The sequence below is a fragment of the Acartia tonsa genome, chromosome 11, assembly GCF_053477335.1.
Source record: "Acartia tonsa isolate MP-2025a chromosome 11, ASM5347733v1, whole genome shotgun sequence".
Lineage (NCBI taxonomy): Eukaryota > Metazoa > Arthropoda > Copepoda > Calanoida > Acartiidae > Acartia > Acartia tonsa.
In genome coordinates, this window is record NC_137270.1 from 19,159,918 (window position 1) to 19,175,685 (window position 15,768).

At 31.8% G+C, this 15,768-nt stretch overlaps 2 protein-coding genes across 2 annotated transcripts in view; one reads left to right on the forward strand and one right to left on the reverse strand.

The window, feature by feature from the left end:
* Positions 1–254: 254 nt before the first annotated feature.
* LOC145331649 (uncharacterized) lies at positions 255–10,088 on the reverse strand. The gene is made up of 8 exons (XM_080176426.1): positions 9,965–10,088; positions 7,296–7,356; positions 6,872–6,975; positions 6,202–6,309; positions 5,484–5,555; positions 4,600–4,692; positions 3,847–3,926; positions 255–3,399 (listed from the first exon to the last, which is right to left on the reverse strand). The coding sequence occupies exons 1-8, from the start codon at positions 9,988–9,990 to the stop codon at positions 3,341–3,343; spliced, it is 603 nt and encodes a 200-aa protein (XP_080032552.1). The 5' UTR covers positions 9,991–10,088; the 3' UTR covers positions 255–3,340.
* Positions 10,089–14,329: 4,241 nt separating this feature from the next.
* The window catches only part of LOC145332357 (uncharacterized), a 39,570-nt gene continuing 38,131 nt past the window's right edge, over positions 14,330–15,768 (forward strand). The window contains exon 1 of the mRNA XM_080177358.1: positions 14,330–14,484. Coding sequence (XP_080033484.1) covers positions 14,448–14,484 — 37 coding nt within the window. The 5' untranslated portion in view covers positions 14,330–14,447. The remainder of the gene's footprint in view (positions 14,485–15,768) is intronic.

Here is a 15,768-nt window from a genome sequence, read left to right on the forward strand (position 1 = left end):
TGATTTTGCATGTTTTGTTTATGGATTAAGTTGCATAATATTGAAACAATAACACTATTAAAAAAGCGTGCTGAATAAGGTGGTTAAAGGGGTGTCAACTCAACACCCCCCCCTCCTAAAATTGACAGATGGGAAGGCCTGTCTGACCGTTTTTGTACCACCTTAAGAAATACACCTTACTGACAAAGACAAAGAGCGGAGACAACCTTACTGTGATTGAAATATAATATCCATGAAAAAAACCATTAAAAAAATTAACTTTTAACTGTTTATTAACTGATACAATATATGTTTCACAAGTTTACAATATAGTTCTGTAAATAATTACAATTACATTTTTGTAAATAATTACAAAGTACATTTTTCAAAAACGCATTTTACTGTACTGAGTTTAAAATTGTTTTTTTTATGGACAATGGGCAAAAACAGAAGCTCTTTCTAGTGCACATAGAAAAGTTCAGAGGTGGATTCTTTTTAAAAATGTATTCGTGAAAAATCCTCCAATATCACATATAAAATCTACAAAAATTAAATAAAATCTTATGTTAATAACCCTTCTATGATTTTGTTTAATTTTTGTAGATTTTTAATGTGATTTTAGTGGATTTTTCAGAAAACATTTTTGCTCCACTAAGCGATTAGTGTGGGAATTTTTTTTTAAGAATTCACCTCAGTATTCTAACATGACGTCGTTTTCAGGATTTTTCGCCTAAAAGTTTATTGATTGATACACTTTTTTATAGGCACTATAAAGAGTTTAAATATAACTTTATAACTATTTGAATTGATAACATTATAGTATTTATTTTAAGATGGAATGTAGAAATATAAATAGCAATGAAATACATTAAAGTTTTAGTATTTCTAAACTTTTTTTACTTTAATTTTTATTAAATATATAAACTATATATCCTACAACCTAAATCTATTTCATAGTTAGGATATTAATAGAACTATTATTCGTTTTTTCATAGTTTTATTTTCAATTTTTTGTCCTTTAGTGTGAAATGAGCAAAATGAACAATAGGTCCTTCAAAGTCCTAACTATCTAAGTCACCAAACAGTTTTGAATAATTTTTTTTAGTATGGCTTCAAAACCGATTGATATCCGCTGGATTAGAATCGGTTCTCAGCTATATCGAAAAATCATGTATAGCATCATATTACAGGCTATTTTCCACGTATAAAAAGATAAAAATCATAAAATTGATACCAGTTTTGTCACCCTGGACCTTAGGACCCTAACATAACTGGGTTTAATCTTAGAATTTATAATTGAATATCCGCGAAAAGCTGACTACAAAACGATGCGATAAATAAATATTATGAATTTCAAAATTTAATAATAAACTTTAAATTCAGTTAGCTAGTCTTTGTACATTATTTTCACAAATTTTTTATAACAACATTAAATTTTTAATATTCTTTGAAAATGTTTGTTGAAAATGTTTAGAGTTATAAGAAATATCTATTTAAAGTTCTAAGATATGTTGATATCCAGAAAAAAGTATTTGTACATTTAAAAATTTCAACTATTTCTATTGTTTTATCCAAAGCTTGGCAGCCGCTATCCGCATTCTACTTGTAACTTAAAAATCCACAACAATGCCAATTGTTTTTAAGATCTTAAAAGGTCAGATTACGGCTCAGGGTAAAACTCAGTGTTTGTAGATGATAAACAAAATTAACCTTTCAATAGATAAAAATTATTATTAAATTTTGGATTCTGCCAGTTTGTATACCCTAATCAATACCTAATAACAGTTCCCAAAGTTTTTAGTTTTTAAAATCTTTGGATCAGCATGATTGACAATCCCAACCTCACCCTCCTTCATAAAACCTGGACAGCAGTTTTGCAATGAACAGCTGCATCCAAGCCGCCCTAAAGGATAACGGCTGCAAACTCTGAATTTATCTATCATATTTATGTAAATCTAAAGTTAATATTTAAAATGGATTGTATGATTATAAATTAATTTCCATTAGAACAACACATTCTATTAATGAGCTTTCTGTGGAGAAGCTCTTTAGGGTGTCTATAAAAACCGACGTCATACAATACAAATGACCTATGACAGGCCAATATACATTTTAATTGATCAATGGTAGGCCATTATACTTTTTAATTGACCAAAGGTAAGCTAGAATGTATGTTTTTATAGACACTATACAAAGCTTCTTCTGTGGACGGTAAAAGCAATATTTTTAGATAAAGTCGAAAAACGAAGAAACATTAACGCGTATTTTCTCTGACCACGAATTCCCATTTGTTTGACCGTTAATAGTTTTTGAAAGGATCATTCATTTTTACGACTTTATCAATGTTTTCTAAATTCTACATTTGACAAAATTACAGATTTGTGCTTAGTATATGTTTTGTATGTTAATCACGTAAAGTAAAATAAATTAATTTTGAAAGAAAATTTCCATTATGGATGGCTTCAAAACCGATAAATACCCGGCTCTCAGCCATTCTGAAAAATTATTTTTATTTAGCATGGAATTACAGTCAATTTTCTATGAAAACTGAAATAATAATCATAATAATAAAACCAGTCTTATATGCGGGCTAGCACAACTGGTTTTAGTCTTATTTTTCATTTAGATATCCGCAGAAAGCTGTCTGTAGCACGATGCAATAAATAAAGGGTGAGCAAAAAAAATGCGTAGATTTTTAAAAGTCAAATTGCGCGGCTTGTGTTAATAGTAGAAAAATGTTACGCATAACATTAGAAGCAATAAGAAGTCTATTTTTTGGAAATATAAGAACGATTCCTCTGCTACGCATAGTTAGGGAGCTACATGTTAAAATGTCCCAACTGACTTAAAACTTCACTTGCGAGTAAATTTTGGGACATTTTACCACCTAGCTTCTAGATTATTTGTAGCACAGGAACCGTTCTTATATTTCCAAAAAATACAGTTCATAGCGGTTCTAACGGTATGCGTAACATTTTTCTACCATTAACACAAGCCGCGCAATTTGAATTTTAATAATGTACGCGTGTCTTTTTGCAAGAATTATTGTCTAATATTTACTAATATACTCGCAAGTTAAGTTTTAAGTTAGTTGGGACTTTTTAACATGTAGCTCCCTAACTATACGTAGCAGAGGAATCGTTCTCATATTTCCAAAAATATAGACTTCTTATCGGTTCTAATGGTATGCGTAACATTTTTCTACTATTAACACAAGCCGCGCAATTTGAATTTTAAAAATCTACGCATTTTTTTTTGCTCACCCTTTAACTATTCTATTCCTAATACAGTTATGATTTTAAAGTTCTTTCAAATTAAGTAAGAAAATGTCCCAAAACCTTATCTGTAGAAAAAATATTAATTATACATCAATAGTTTTTACTGCTTCAGTTTTGATAGCTTCTTCGTAGTTTGGAAGGTCTGAAATTCAAGAAGATTAAAGAAACATTTATTCGGCACCTTCCCCTAAGGTGCCTTGTTGAGCACTAAACCCTGATTTTAAAGATAAGGGGATGACCGGTTTTTCATTTGTTTAAAGTTAAAGTTAGGTTTGCTCATTTTGGGTACTATACCATTACCCATGTACATGCCCCGATGTTTTAAATCCCACTGCAGTACTTAGTTTCATTTTATTATTACATAGTTAGAGATTTGCCTTTAAAGTAGTGCAGAAGGAAAGTGTATAAGAGTGTATCCATCCCCCTGGCAAAATTAAAGAGAGTGAATACACCTCCAATTAAACGCCCATTGATTTTAGATCAAGGGGTTGTCAAAAATCGTGAGGAGTTGTCATAATTTTCAGGTTTGCTTCGCGCAACCCCATGGCAAAAAGCTCTGTACGCCATTGGCTGCCTGGTTGATATTTACCTGTATATAGGTTCAGACTTGAATAAGCAGGGGGAAGGGAGACAAAAGAACTATCTCTCTTTACACTTGGCGACACAATACTGAAACAAATTTTTAAGTGTAAAAATATTTTATCTTTGACCAGCTTTTCGAAAAAGAAAGAGAGAAAATATGCTGTAAATGATTGAAAAACACGAAATTTTTTTATGCTCAATGTTACTGGTAATCTTTACCAAAAATCTAAGCAGCTTATTATAAATAGTTTCGAGTAAATCACATGAACAGACAATGTGAATTATAAAGTAGTTTCGATAGTAAAAGACAACATTAACATGTATCAAATGCCTTAATAAAGTCTAAAGTACACTAAAGTCTTATTTAATTATTTACATAGGGGTAACCCGATTTTTTACAATTAGAATTCCCGAATTCCCCAAAAAAAATATTTCAGTTGTTTGATACAGTAGGTAAAATCATGTCACATGGCAACCCATATTTCCAAACTTAAACCTATCTTATTTTTTAAAACGGTAGATATAGACCTTTATGTTTAATGGCACTAATATTTAACAATTTTAGACAATAAACTCTTTGATTTCAGGAAGTACAAATTCTATATAGTAATGAGATGCGCCTGTTTTGTGCCATGGTATTTACCTTAAACCCACTATAAATGTCGCGCACCTGACATATTATCAGTCATTTGACGTCTTTAGTTATGAATCAGCATTGGCCGAGATTCTAACCCATCACCCTCCTCCCCAGTACCGTTACCTGACAAGAGCGTTTTGTTGTTGGTGCATGGCTGCAGCTCGTTCTCTCTGAATATCCAGATCAGTTATGTGTCTGTGAGATCTTCTAGCGGACCTGAACAATACATTTTTTTTATCTACTACAGTTCACGGTAAAATATTGCTGGTAAGCAATATTTCCAAAATCTATGAATTTTAAAGGCTGCTAGCTGCCAAACAGCTGAACATACAGATCATGCCCGCACACTGTTTTAAGCGGCATAAAAAGGTCTACAAATAATCTGGAATAGCCATAAATCAATAATGCATAATTATGTCGCAGTGCAGAGAAATGCGCGAAAAAGACCTATTTTACGCGTTTTTTCTTCCGTAAAGTTTTCCCTGTGCATAATTGGATCTTGGCTATTACAAATTATTTGTAGACCTTCTTATGCCGCTTAAAATGGTGTGCGGGTATGATCTGTACGTTCAGCCGTTTGGCAGCTAGCAGCCTTTAAAATTCATAGATTTTTGGAAATATTGCTTACCAGCAATATTTTACCGTAAACTGCAGTAGATCCATTTTTTATTTAGAATTGGATGATGGTTCTTAAAATAAAGTAACAACAAAATATGGACAAACATACAAACAAAGTGCAGCTGTTCTTTTGTCATTAAAAGCAAAGAGAGAGAGAGAAATTAGAAGGTTAATTTCTACTTTATCTTATAGGAATTTTATAGCCCTCTTATCTCAAGAGGGATAAGTGGCTGGTAATTTCATTTCAAAACCTTATGTTAACAATAGAAAATGAAGGTTTCTTTAAAAAAAACATATTGATAATAATAAAGAACTAGATGTCACTTGTCATATAAGTCAACTATTTGAAATAGAATGAGAAAATAATAGAGTATCATCTTAAGGGTAACCTGCTACTGTGGTGACCGCCAAGGTCAGGTAGGGGGCGCAAGGGTGCAATTCTGGTGGGAAGCTCAGAAAGCCTGAAAAAATACATTATCAGCTTTAAAAACTGGATATAGAATATATGGATACTGTTTTAAATGCATAGAGATGTTTCTTTGCAGACCATGGAAAAACTTATTGACTAGTATCCAATTCCATTTATTTATAACTATTTTCACACAATTGCAGCTTCATAATTACAATGATAAATATTAATAGAATGTTAGTTTAGTCCTCTTTAATCTGAGCTGGTAGAGACATCCAGATTCTCAGGGAAGTCATCAGTGATAAACCGAAATCTCCACATCAAGAGCAAGATAGCAAATATACCTGTCATCTTAAAATTGATCTGGTACAGACATCCAGATTCTCAGAGCAGTCATCAGTGAAGCTCAACATTAAGATCATATAGTTGGATAGATAGTGAAGATAGCAATTATATCTGTCTTCTTCAATTTGATCTGGTAGAGACATCCATATTCTAAGGGCAGTCATCAGTTATACACTGAAAGCCCAACAATTAGAACATATGGTTAGCTATCCAGTGAAGATAGAAAATATACCTGTCTTCTTCAATTTGATCTGGTAGAGATATCCAGATTCTAAGTGCAGTCATCAGTGATACACTGAAAGCCCAACAATTAGAACATATGGTTAGCTATTCAGTGAAGATAGAAAATATACCTGTCTTCTTCAATTTGATCTGGTAGAGATATCCAGATTCTAAGTGCAGTCATCAGTGATACACTGAAAGCTCCACAACAAAGAGCAAGCTCTTTAGAATTCTTCTCTCTAAAAAAATAGATTCTCAAAGTTTATCAAAATTTTTGATGCATTTTTAGATCTAACATGTAATACTAAATTCATTATAATTCTATGAGATGGGCTATAGATTTTGTTGCAATTACTGCATAATTGTTTCAACTTAACAAAATTTTTCATTACGCAGTTTTCATAGACAAATATACTCTTTAAGTAACCTAGTCTGTTCATAAGTCCATATTTTTGCTTAAGCCTACCTTATTAGACACATAATTAAAATTGCAAAACCTACCTAAGTACTAAGTCTACGTATAGATGAACAAATACCTACCTAAGTATTAAGTCTAGGAATAGAAGAGTAAATACATATCTAAGTAAAAAGTCTAGGTGTAGAAGAGCCAATTCCCCTTCTAGGTATAGAAGGGCAAATACTTACCTAAGAACTAAGTCTAGGTATAGAAGAACAAATACCTACCTAAGAACTAAGTCTAGGTATAGAAGAACAAATACCTACCTAAGAACTAAGTCTAGGTATAGAAGAACAAATACCTACCTAAGAACTAAGTCTAGGTATAGAAGAACAAATACCTACCTAAGAACTAAGTCTAGGTATAGAAGAGCAATGAAGAGGATACTGCTGAAAAATACAAACACAAAGAAAATTATCCATAGCACCAAAGCCTTCCTTGATGATGTCTGAAAATAAAATAAAGTGTTTAATATGTTTATGATATATTCTTAATAGTTTATCTTATCTAGGCCTTATACATACAAACTAAATAGTTGGCTTTTATATAAGCAACATATACCTGGCCAGTAAAGCCTGCAATATGAAGTTATATTGTTATTAAATATACCTGATTTACACCTCTGGAGACCGTTATAACAAACTACTTTTATAGTCCAATAGCAGAAACATCCCAACTATTGAAAAGAACTTACTCTTGATGCATGACCTTTGTCAATATGTCCTTAATCTCTGAACTTATTAATCATAAATTAAAATATGTAAATACCTTAAATGGAGATATTTTCTTTCTTCTTCGTCCATTGATAATTGGTCTTCTTCCTCCATTCCTTAAAATAACAAGATATTCATTTTGTAATAAAAAAAATATGTATGATGTATGAATGTCTCTCAATTTGCAAGATGAAATATCATCCTGTATCATGTCTTTTGTTCTTTTTTTTACAGTAAAGGTGCATATTGGCGTTTTGGTGGTTAGGTCAAATCACTAAAGAGAAATTATATTGATCCCTCCCCAACCCCCATTTTAATTTCAAATAATTTTTTTTGCAAATTAGAACAATGTAAGTAAGAAAAATTGTAATTAAGTGTTATTTTATTTCATTTTAATGAATAACTTATTTATAGGAAGTTTAAACATCTATTTAAGAAACCAAAAGGGTAAGAGAAACTTTTCCAAAAAGAAAGTGTAACAACAAATACATATCTTTAAATCCAGATTTTCTCTTTGTAAGTAATTTTACAATTTTTTTATGATAAAACCTAAAAAATGGTTTATTTAAATATTTAATTTTCTAAATAATGTCTTGCTTCTAGTTCTTATGTAATTAATTTGTAAGGCGGTTTCATACAAACATACTTAATGACACAGAATCTCAATCCCATAATTTTTTATTTTTAACATATATTTCTTAGGGGTCATAGACATGAGATTCTAATATTTCTAAGCTAACCTCATGTAAGCAACAATAACATTTGTTCCAATATGGTTTCAAAGGAGTAAGGGGGGGGACAATGGATCAAATATTCAATTTCTAAGATTCTTAGACTTTGGGTACTGGCTTAAAGGAAATGTGCATGAATTAAGCAGGTTCTGACTGACTTTGGGAACTAGCGCATCAATGCCCCACTAACTAGCTGAGTTAGTTTTGAATATAGCAGACAGAAAAATTTGTTATTGATGGCTGGTTTTAACAAATGTTTTTTTTTCCAAGAAAATGTCATTTCATGTATAGAAACTCTACTGTGATATTTATGTATTAAACAATCTAAGAACCCGTTGAATTTAGGTGGCAGTTAAAAATTTATGAGAAAGGTTGATGTAGTTCTAAACAAGATTTTTTACATTAATTACAGAATGTTTACACATTGTGATGTAATGGTAATTCAATTTTCAAGTAAATGATTTTTTTCTTAAAACTAAAGGGTGTGCAAAAAAAATGCGAACATTTTTAAAATTGAAATTGCGCGGCTTGTGTTAATAGTAGAAAATTCTTATGCATATCGTTGGAACCGTTATGAACTCTAGTTTAATAAAATATAAGAACGAATCCTGTGCTACGTATAGTTAGGGAGCTACGTGGTGAAATGTTCCTATTGCCTTAAAACTTAACTTGCGAGTAAATTATCAAATATCAAAGTATAAAAAGATTGAATAAAAAAAATGCAAAACAAGTTTATTTTTTATTTTTAAACAATGAATTCAAGAAAAATTTTAAAATTAACTAATTTATTAACAAACTAACAACAAACAAAGAAGTTAACAAACTAACAACAAACAAAGAAAGTAATGAATAACTAATAATCATTTTTAAAGATTTGATCTCCATTTTTCTGTATTATGGCCTTTGCTCTTGCTGGTATAGAATGAATATGCTTTTTGCACAAATCTTTGTCAACATCAATTTCTTTCCAGGCGGAAATTATTTCCTTTCGTAGGTCCTTAAGTGTATTTGTATTTTTAGATGCTATCCTAGCTTTAATAATGGCCCATACATTTTCTATGGGCCAAAAATCTGCAATCTTTGGAGCTTGGATATCAGGATTGATCCTGGTTTTGAAGCTACACTTTACAACATCCAATGCAACTTAACCTCGATGTATTGTAGCGCCATCGTCTTGCCAGATGGCATCTCCATCTGGATAAAGCTTTTTAACAGCAGGTTTGGCCTTCTTTTTAACCAAGTCTGCGTACATGACACCATTGTATGACAAATAAATACAAATATTAAAAAGCTTTAAAAATAGGTTTATTTTTTTTTCAATATTTTTTTTAATTTTCTGGCTTACTCACAATTCAAGTTTTAAGGCAATAGGAACATTTCACCATGTAGCTCCCTAACTATACGTAGCACAGGATCCGTTCTTATATTTCCAAAAACTAGAGTTCATAACGGTTCTAACGATATGCATAAGAATTTTCTACTATTAACACAAGCCGCGCAATTTCAATTTTAAAAATGTCCGCATTTTTTTGCACACCCTTTACTTTTGTTCTAAATTATATTACCACTAGTGGCTTCGCCCCTAGCCTCTAGGGGCTTCGCCCCTTATGGTTCAGCGGTTACTGAGATCTTAAGCTTCAGACGGACAGACGGACAGACGGACAGACAGACGGACAGACGGACAGACATCGTTCTACTTTGTATTATAGATGGTCCCCTTACAATTTTGATAAAATTTTCTTGATAAATCTGGTTTTCATTGCTTTTCAGCGAAAACTCTTTAATTAATTGCCGATTGTCCCCTCCCTTACTCCCTAGATTAATATCCTCTGGATTGGAACTGGTTCACTATGAAAAATCATGTATCATATCACATTAAAGCCAGTTTTCGACAAATATTTATATGAAAATCATAATATTTCGGGACCTTTGGGTTTAACTAAACATATTATTTCCTTGGAAAGCTGTCTATAATACTATATAAAACTTTCACCTGTTTAGAACTATAATCCCATGCATGAAAATCTTACAGCCGTTTTCTTAACAAAAGCTTCAGCACATATCAGGTTTCACACATTTTTTAAAGATCTAAAATAAGTTTAACAAAAAAACTAAATTTAATAGCAAAAAATGTATTATTATTATTTGAATCTTACAACATATTTTCAAGTTCTCTAAAAAGGGAAATTTGTAGCGGGCTGATATAACGATTCCCTGCCTCAACTCACTTTACCCTACCCACTCCTCTAATTCTGGATGAACGAACTGACCAGTAAATGACAGGGAAAATAGAATCCTAAATTCGCGATAATTTTTCCACTGTCATAATATTAACATATATTCTACATGCAGGCCGGTAATTATCAGGTTTTAAAACTATCCTATGGACATTTACAACTATAGTACCAGTAATAAAAATTAAGTTTAAACAAAACTATAGACTTATTTTCAAACATTTATATACGTAAAACAAAATATTTTTAAGATGAAAAGAAAATGCCTTTTAAAATTTTACAAAAATATTTTTTTTGCATTTAAAACCCCCCTAAAACCATAAAAAGTATTAAATAAATTTTAGACTTATAAATCAAACCTCATTCGTTTTACATAATAAATGCATTAAAACTAATAGCATTTTTTATCTTTTTAAAAAAAGTATAAAATAGGTAAAAAAGCAACTATGATATTTTCTTGAATAATTCAATTTAGCCTAAAAATATTTTAATCACAAAATCCATGTAAAATTAAATTTTCACTGCAACAACTTTTTTGTTTACACTTTGTTTTTTCTCCCTCCCCATGGCGAGAGAGAGAGAGTGAAAAAAAGTTACTCTATTGTCCTTGGGTTAACAAGTCAGAACTTTTTCATGAAAATACTCGAGGATTTTCTGAACTCAGAATTTTAACAACATGAAAATTTTGTAAATAATTCAACTAATAAATCTAAAAATATTGATTATCAAATTTTACTGTTCAATTAAAATAAAAGTAAAATCATCAAAAAGAACTTTCCTATTAGGATAGTGTACACAAACACTAAAACTGGTTTCAAGAATATTAAAATCTATAAAATTATAATAAACTTTAGACTTTTATTTCCTTACTGCTGTGCTGTTTTCTTACTCAAATACAAATTCTTAGGCCCAACCTCACAAGAAGACTCGCAGTAAAAAGTATTCTCTTTACTATCCGAGGCTCTGAAAGTTATTATGTTTGTGTGTGTGTGTGGTCATATAAATGTGTGTTATTGTGTCAAATGCTTTTGGAAAGTCGTAATTTAATTTACAGAGTTTTGAAAATGTCGTCAGAGTTATTTATGTGTTTTGATGGATTTTTTTGTCCACCTTTGTATTAGCTATATTATGGATTTAAGCTATTGTATTGTCGATTTCAAAATTTTCATAATGTTTCTTATGATAGTTATGTACGATTTAGGAATCATAGCTACTCTTTAATCGTTATCAAAAAGTCCCAACATCCACTTAAAACATGTTCTTTTTTAACGTTTTTGACAATAATTTTTTGTATGATATTATAATCAAATTTGGGAACAACGATTCAAAGGACAACATAGTACAAAATCATAAGCGAAGTATTGCTATAATTTAGTCCTGAAAATGTAAGTATCTCCTAAAGCATTATTCAAGTAGAAGTTAGAGCGTTCCTTTTGTGGATGGTGTATTCCTTGTTTTACCTAATGTGGGTATTATTTAACCAAATAGAGATCTAAAGGGATAAGACAATGGCCGCTATTTTGATTTATATCCCCAAAGATGACACACAAAATTACCCATTCTGTAGCGTAAACCTAATTGTTGAAACGTTTGGCCACTCTACCTTATAAACCAGCCAATCAAAGTTCCCTAAAGTCCCCAAAGTTGTTAGGCCAATGAATAAGAAAACGTTGGGGACTAGCGCAATAAACAGTCCATTGTCCTTTCTCTCTCTGATTATAACATGTATAGAATGATGAAGAATCATGAATTTTTAATCAACTTGTGTTGTGAACTAATCTAGGACCTAATTTATAGATTAAAATTACCATCAAATTTTTGCTCAGATTTGTACATAATATTCTGTTTGTTTAAAAGTGTATTTAATCCATTTTATGTTCGTTGGGCGATTTTTAAAAGCGAAGCTTTTCTATAATTAGGGTCGGTCCGTCCGTACGTCTGAGATGGATAGCTTTTTAAATAAATTTAGGCATGTTAGAATTGTCCTATCGGTTTCAAACTTTGCATGGTGATTCCTGTAGTAGTTAGGTACGACTTAGCAAGCGTAGCAGCTCTATAATCATTACCAAAAATGTCCGTACGTCCATGATTTTTTGATGTTGATTTTTTACATTTTTAACAACTAATTTGTATGTGATCCAATTATCCGATTGTTCTGATTTTTGGTTTACTGATTCCTAGGACAACAAAGAACATTATTATAAGCAAAGCAACTCTATAGTCAAGTCCTAAAAATGTCTATAAACATTATCATGTATCAAGAAGCTTTTTAACAAATTTACTCACAATTATGCTTTGACTCTTATTCATTTATATTCTGATTTTTCAGTTCTGACACTATACAAGTGTCAATGTCTGTTTGTCCTACCGTTTCAGTGCTTCGCTTTTATGGATTTTGTCATTTATTTTATGTGGTACCAGCGGCTACGCCCCTAAAGAACTATGGGAGCACTTCATAGACGATTTCTCTTGGGGGATATAAACCTTCCCTGGACATATGAGAAGCTTAACTGTCACGTAAACCATAGCGGTACACACAGTCAGCGAGATCCTTTAGTACACACAGACTCAGAAACATCCTGCTACTTTTATATAGTGATATAATAAAATATTTACATTATTCGTTTCAAGTATTGGTCATTTGTCGTTGTTGCCAAATTGTTTTGATGTATTTTCATTTTTCTCTCCTTACATTCATTGCAGCCTTTTTTTTAAAGCGAAGCTTTTTTATAATCAGGGTCGGTCCGTCTGTCCGGAACAGATAACTCTTTTCGTTAATTTAAATATGTTAGAATTGTCCCATCAATTTCAAATTTTGCATGGTTATTAGATTTGTCTAAGTCTGTATGTCCAATAGGATCGTTAAAACTGGATCTTCAAACGGTCCACTATTTTGTTCAAATATGAAACATTCAAATTTGTTTTGGTTAGGTTCTAGGCCATTTATGAAGGGATAACTATTCACCTTAAACTCCAGTAACTTAAAAACTTTTCATTGAATTCTGATAGTGTTAAAAAAATTTCAGAAGGTGTAATCTTATTTATCACTAGTAGGGGGTGAACATCACTTTATAGACAAAATCCTTATCCCTAAAGGTCCCTTTAAATTACCAATTTACATACATTCCTTCCCCTTTGTATATTAACACCTTTTATTTCTCCATTGCCTTCCATATTCCATGATAAATTGTATGCACTGTAATTGTATATCTCCCCACATGTATACCAAACTCTCAACCTCAAAATCACAGGTTATTTCATTATATTTAAGATTTGTAAGATTTATACAAATGTATGCTAAAAGGTATTGTTTAAGGAACATTCAATACCCGTTATTTGAAAGTGGCATGCATCTGACATTGCAACAGAATTTAATTTTTTTACTATCTCTTAAATCTAGTGGTACAGAATCAAATCCTATGGCAAGCGGGTATTTAATAAGTCGACAAATATTTACTTTTTTGTGAAAATGTAACTGCTATCAAAAATACATTTTTAATATTTACGTTAATTTTGAATTTATCCACAGGTACGTGCAGTTTTATGTGGAAAAGAGTCTTCCTTAATTTTTCTCTCCCTCTTCTTTTCTCTCTCTATTGCTATAGCTATCTCTTTCTTTTTTTGAAATCTCCTGTCTTTTACTGTCACCTTTACTATATATCTTCAGCTTATTCTCTATCCATATATTTTTCTCTTTATTTTATCTCTATCTCTCCTTTTTCTCCATCACTGCCACTTTCTCTATTTCTCTCCATCATGGCCTCTTTCTTTCTGTCCATATCTCCCTCTCCCTCTCTTTTTCTCTAACTCCCTGACACTCTATCTCTTTCTTTATTTTTTTCTCTCTTTTTCTCTCTCTGTCTCTGTCTCTCTCTCTCTGTCTATCGTTCTCTCTCTTAAATTCTCTCTGATTTCTTATCCTTTTATCAATACCTTCTCTTTCTTTCTCTCTCTCTCTCTCTCTCTCTCTCTCTCTCTCTCTGTCTCTCTCTCTCTGTTTCTCTCTCTCTCTCTCTCTCTCTCTCTCTCTCTCTCTCTCTTTCTTTCTCTCTCTCTCTCTATTACACACTCTCCCTCTCTCAATGTTGAACATCTTTTCAGTAGAATGAGTGAAGAATATCTTCAGTAAGTAAAATCCAACTAGATGATATCTACTCCACACACAACAGTGAACTAAATAATTTAGAAACTTTTCAGTGATTGTTATTATTATTGTGCAAATTCAAGATTTAAATAACTAAAATGAATTTGGTTTCTGGTCTAGCTAACTCTTTACAGGGTAAGATGAATGTATTTATTTTAATTTTTACAATTCTGGTTGTTGTTGAAATTTTAAACTAATTTTTAATGCTATTGTTACATTATTTAAAATGTTGACTTTGAAATTTACAAGAATGTTGAAATCATTTACTTAACTTATCCGCGTCTTGCTGTTTCAGCAAATTCGGCCACTACATGTCTCCAGGTGTTACGGTCTTTAGCTTGCTTTTCTGCTTCTCCCCATGTCATCTCCATCTTTTCCAGCTCATCTTCTACACTCTTTCTCCAAGTTGTCCTGGGTTTACCCCTGCTGCGCTTACCAGGAGGTTTCCATCTCAAGCATTTCTTGGGGTTTCTTGACATGTTCATTCTAAGGACATGTCCTAGCCACCTAAGTCTTTTAATCCTTATCTGTGTCTCTAAGTCCTTCTCATTTGTCTTAAAATGCAGGTCTGTGTTGGAGATTTTGTTTGGCCAAAAAACTCGACATATTTCCCTCAGGCAGTTGATGTGGAACGAGTTGAGCTTGTTCATTTCTTTCTTAATCACTCTCCAACACTCAGAGCCATAAAGAAGTACAGTTTTTACATTACTACTGTAGACCTTCAACTTTGTTTTTAAACTGTATTTTCTTGACCTCCAGATAATTTTTAGGCTTTTGAATGCAATCCTTGCTTTGTTTAATCTTGTTTCAATGTCAGCCTTAGCTCCATTCTCACTGCTTATTACACTGCCAAGATAGGTGAACTTGTTGACTTGCTTTACTTCATTCCCCTCAATCTTGATAGGTTGGGCAGGAGCCTTGCTAATGTTCATAACTTCAGTCTTTTTAACATTTATGAAAAGACCAACTTGTTTAGCAAACATAACAAGTCTATCGGTTTTTGTCTGTAGATGTTCAGTAGAGGAAGATAGCATAGCAAGGTCATCTGCAAAGTCAAGATCTTCTAACACTCCTGAGACACCAAAATTAAGACCTCTTGGTCTATCATTCGTTTTTCTCATAACCCAATCAATTACAAGTAAAAACAAAATGGGTGACAAAATGCATCCTTGTCTGACACCTGTGCCTATTTTGAAGAATTCTGTTGTTTTATTGTCGACAGCGACACAAGCTTCAAAGTTTTCATAGAACTTGCTGATGATGGTAACAAGTTTAGGAGGAATACCATAGCTTCTTAAAATTTTCCATAGTGTTGATCTGTGAATTGAATCAAATGCTTTCTGGAAATCTATGAAGTTAATGTGAATTGGTGTATTCCATTCAGCACAAGTCTCTATTATATTCCTCAAAGTAAAAATC

Bases quoted from the DNA above. Each gene is read 5' to 3' on its own strand.
- LOC145331649 (XM_080176426.1), bottom strand. From the start codon at position 9,990: ATGCATGGGATTATAGTTCTAAACAG. The intron at 6,310-6,871 runs GTAGGTATTTGT...CTATTTTTTTAG, and splicing joins TACCTAGACTTAGTTCTTAG to AGAGAAGAATTCTAAAGAGC. The intron at 3,400-3,846 runs GTAAATATCAAC...CTTGAATTTCAG, and splicing joins AAGTCTGAACCTATATACAG to ACCTTCCAAACTACGAAGAA.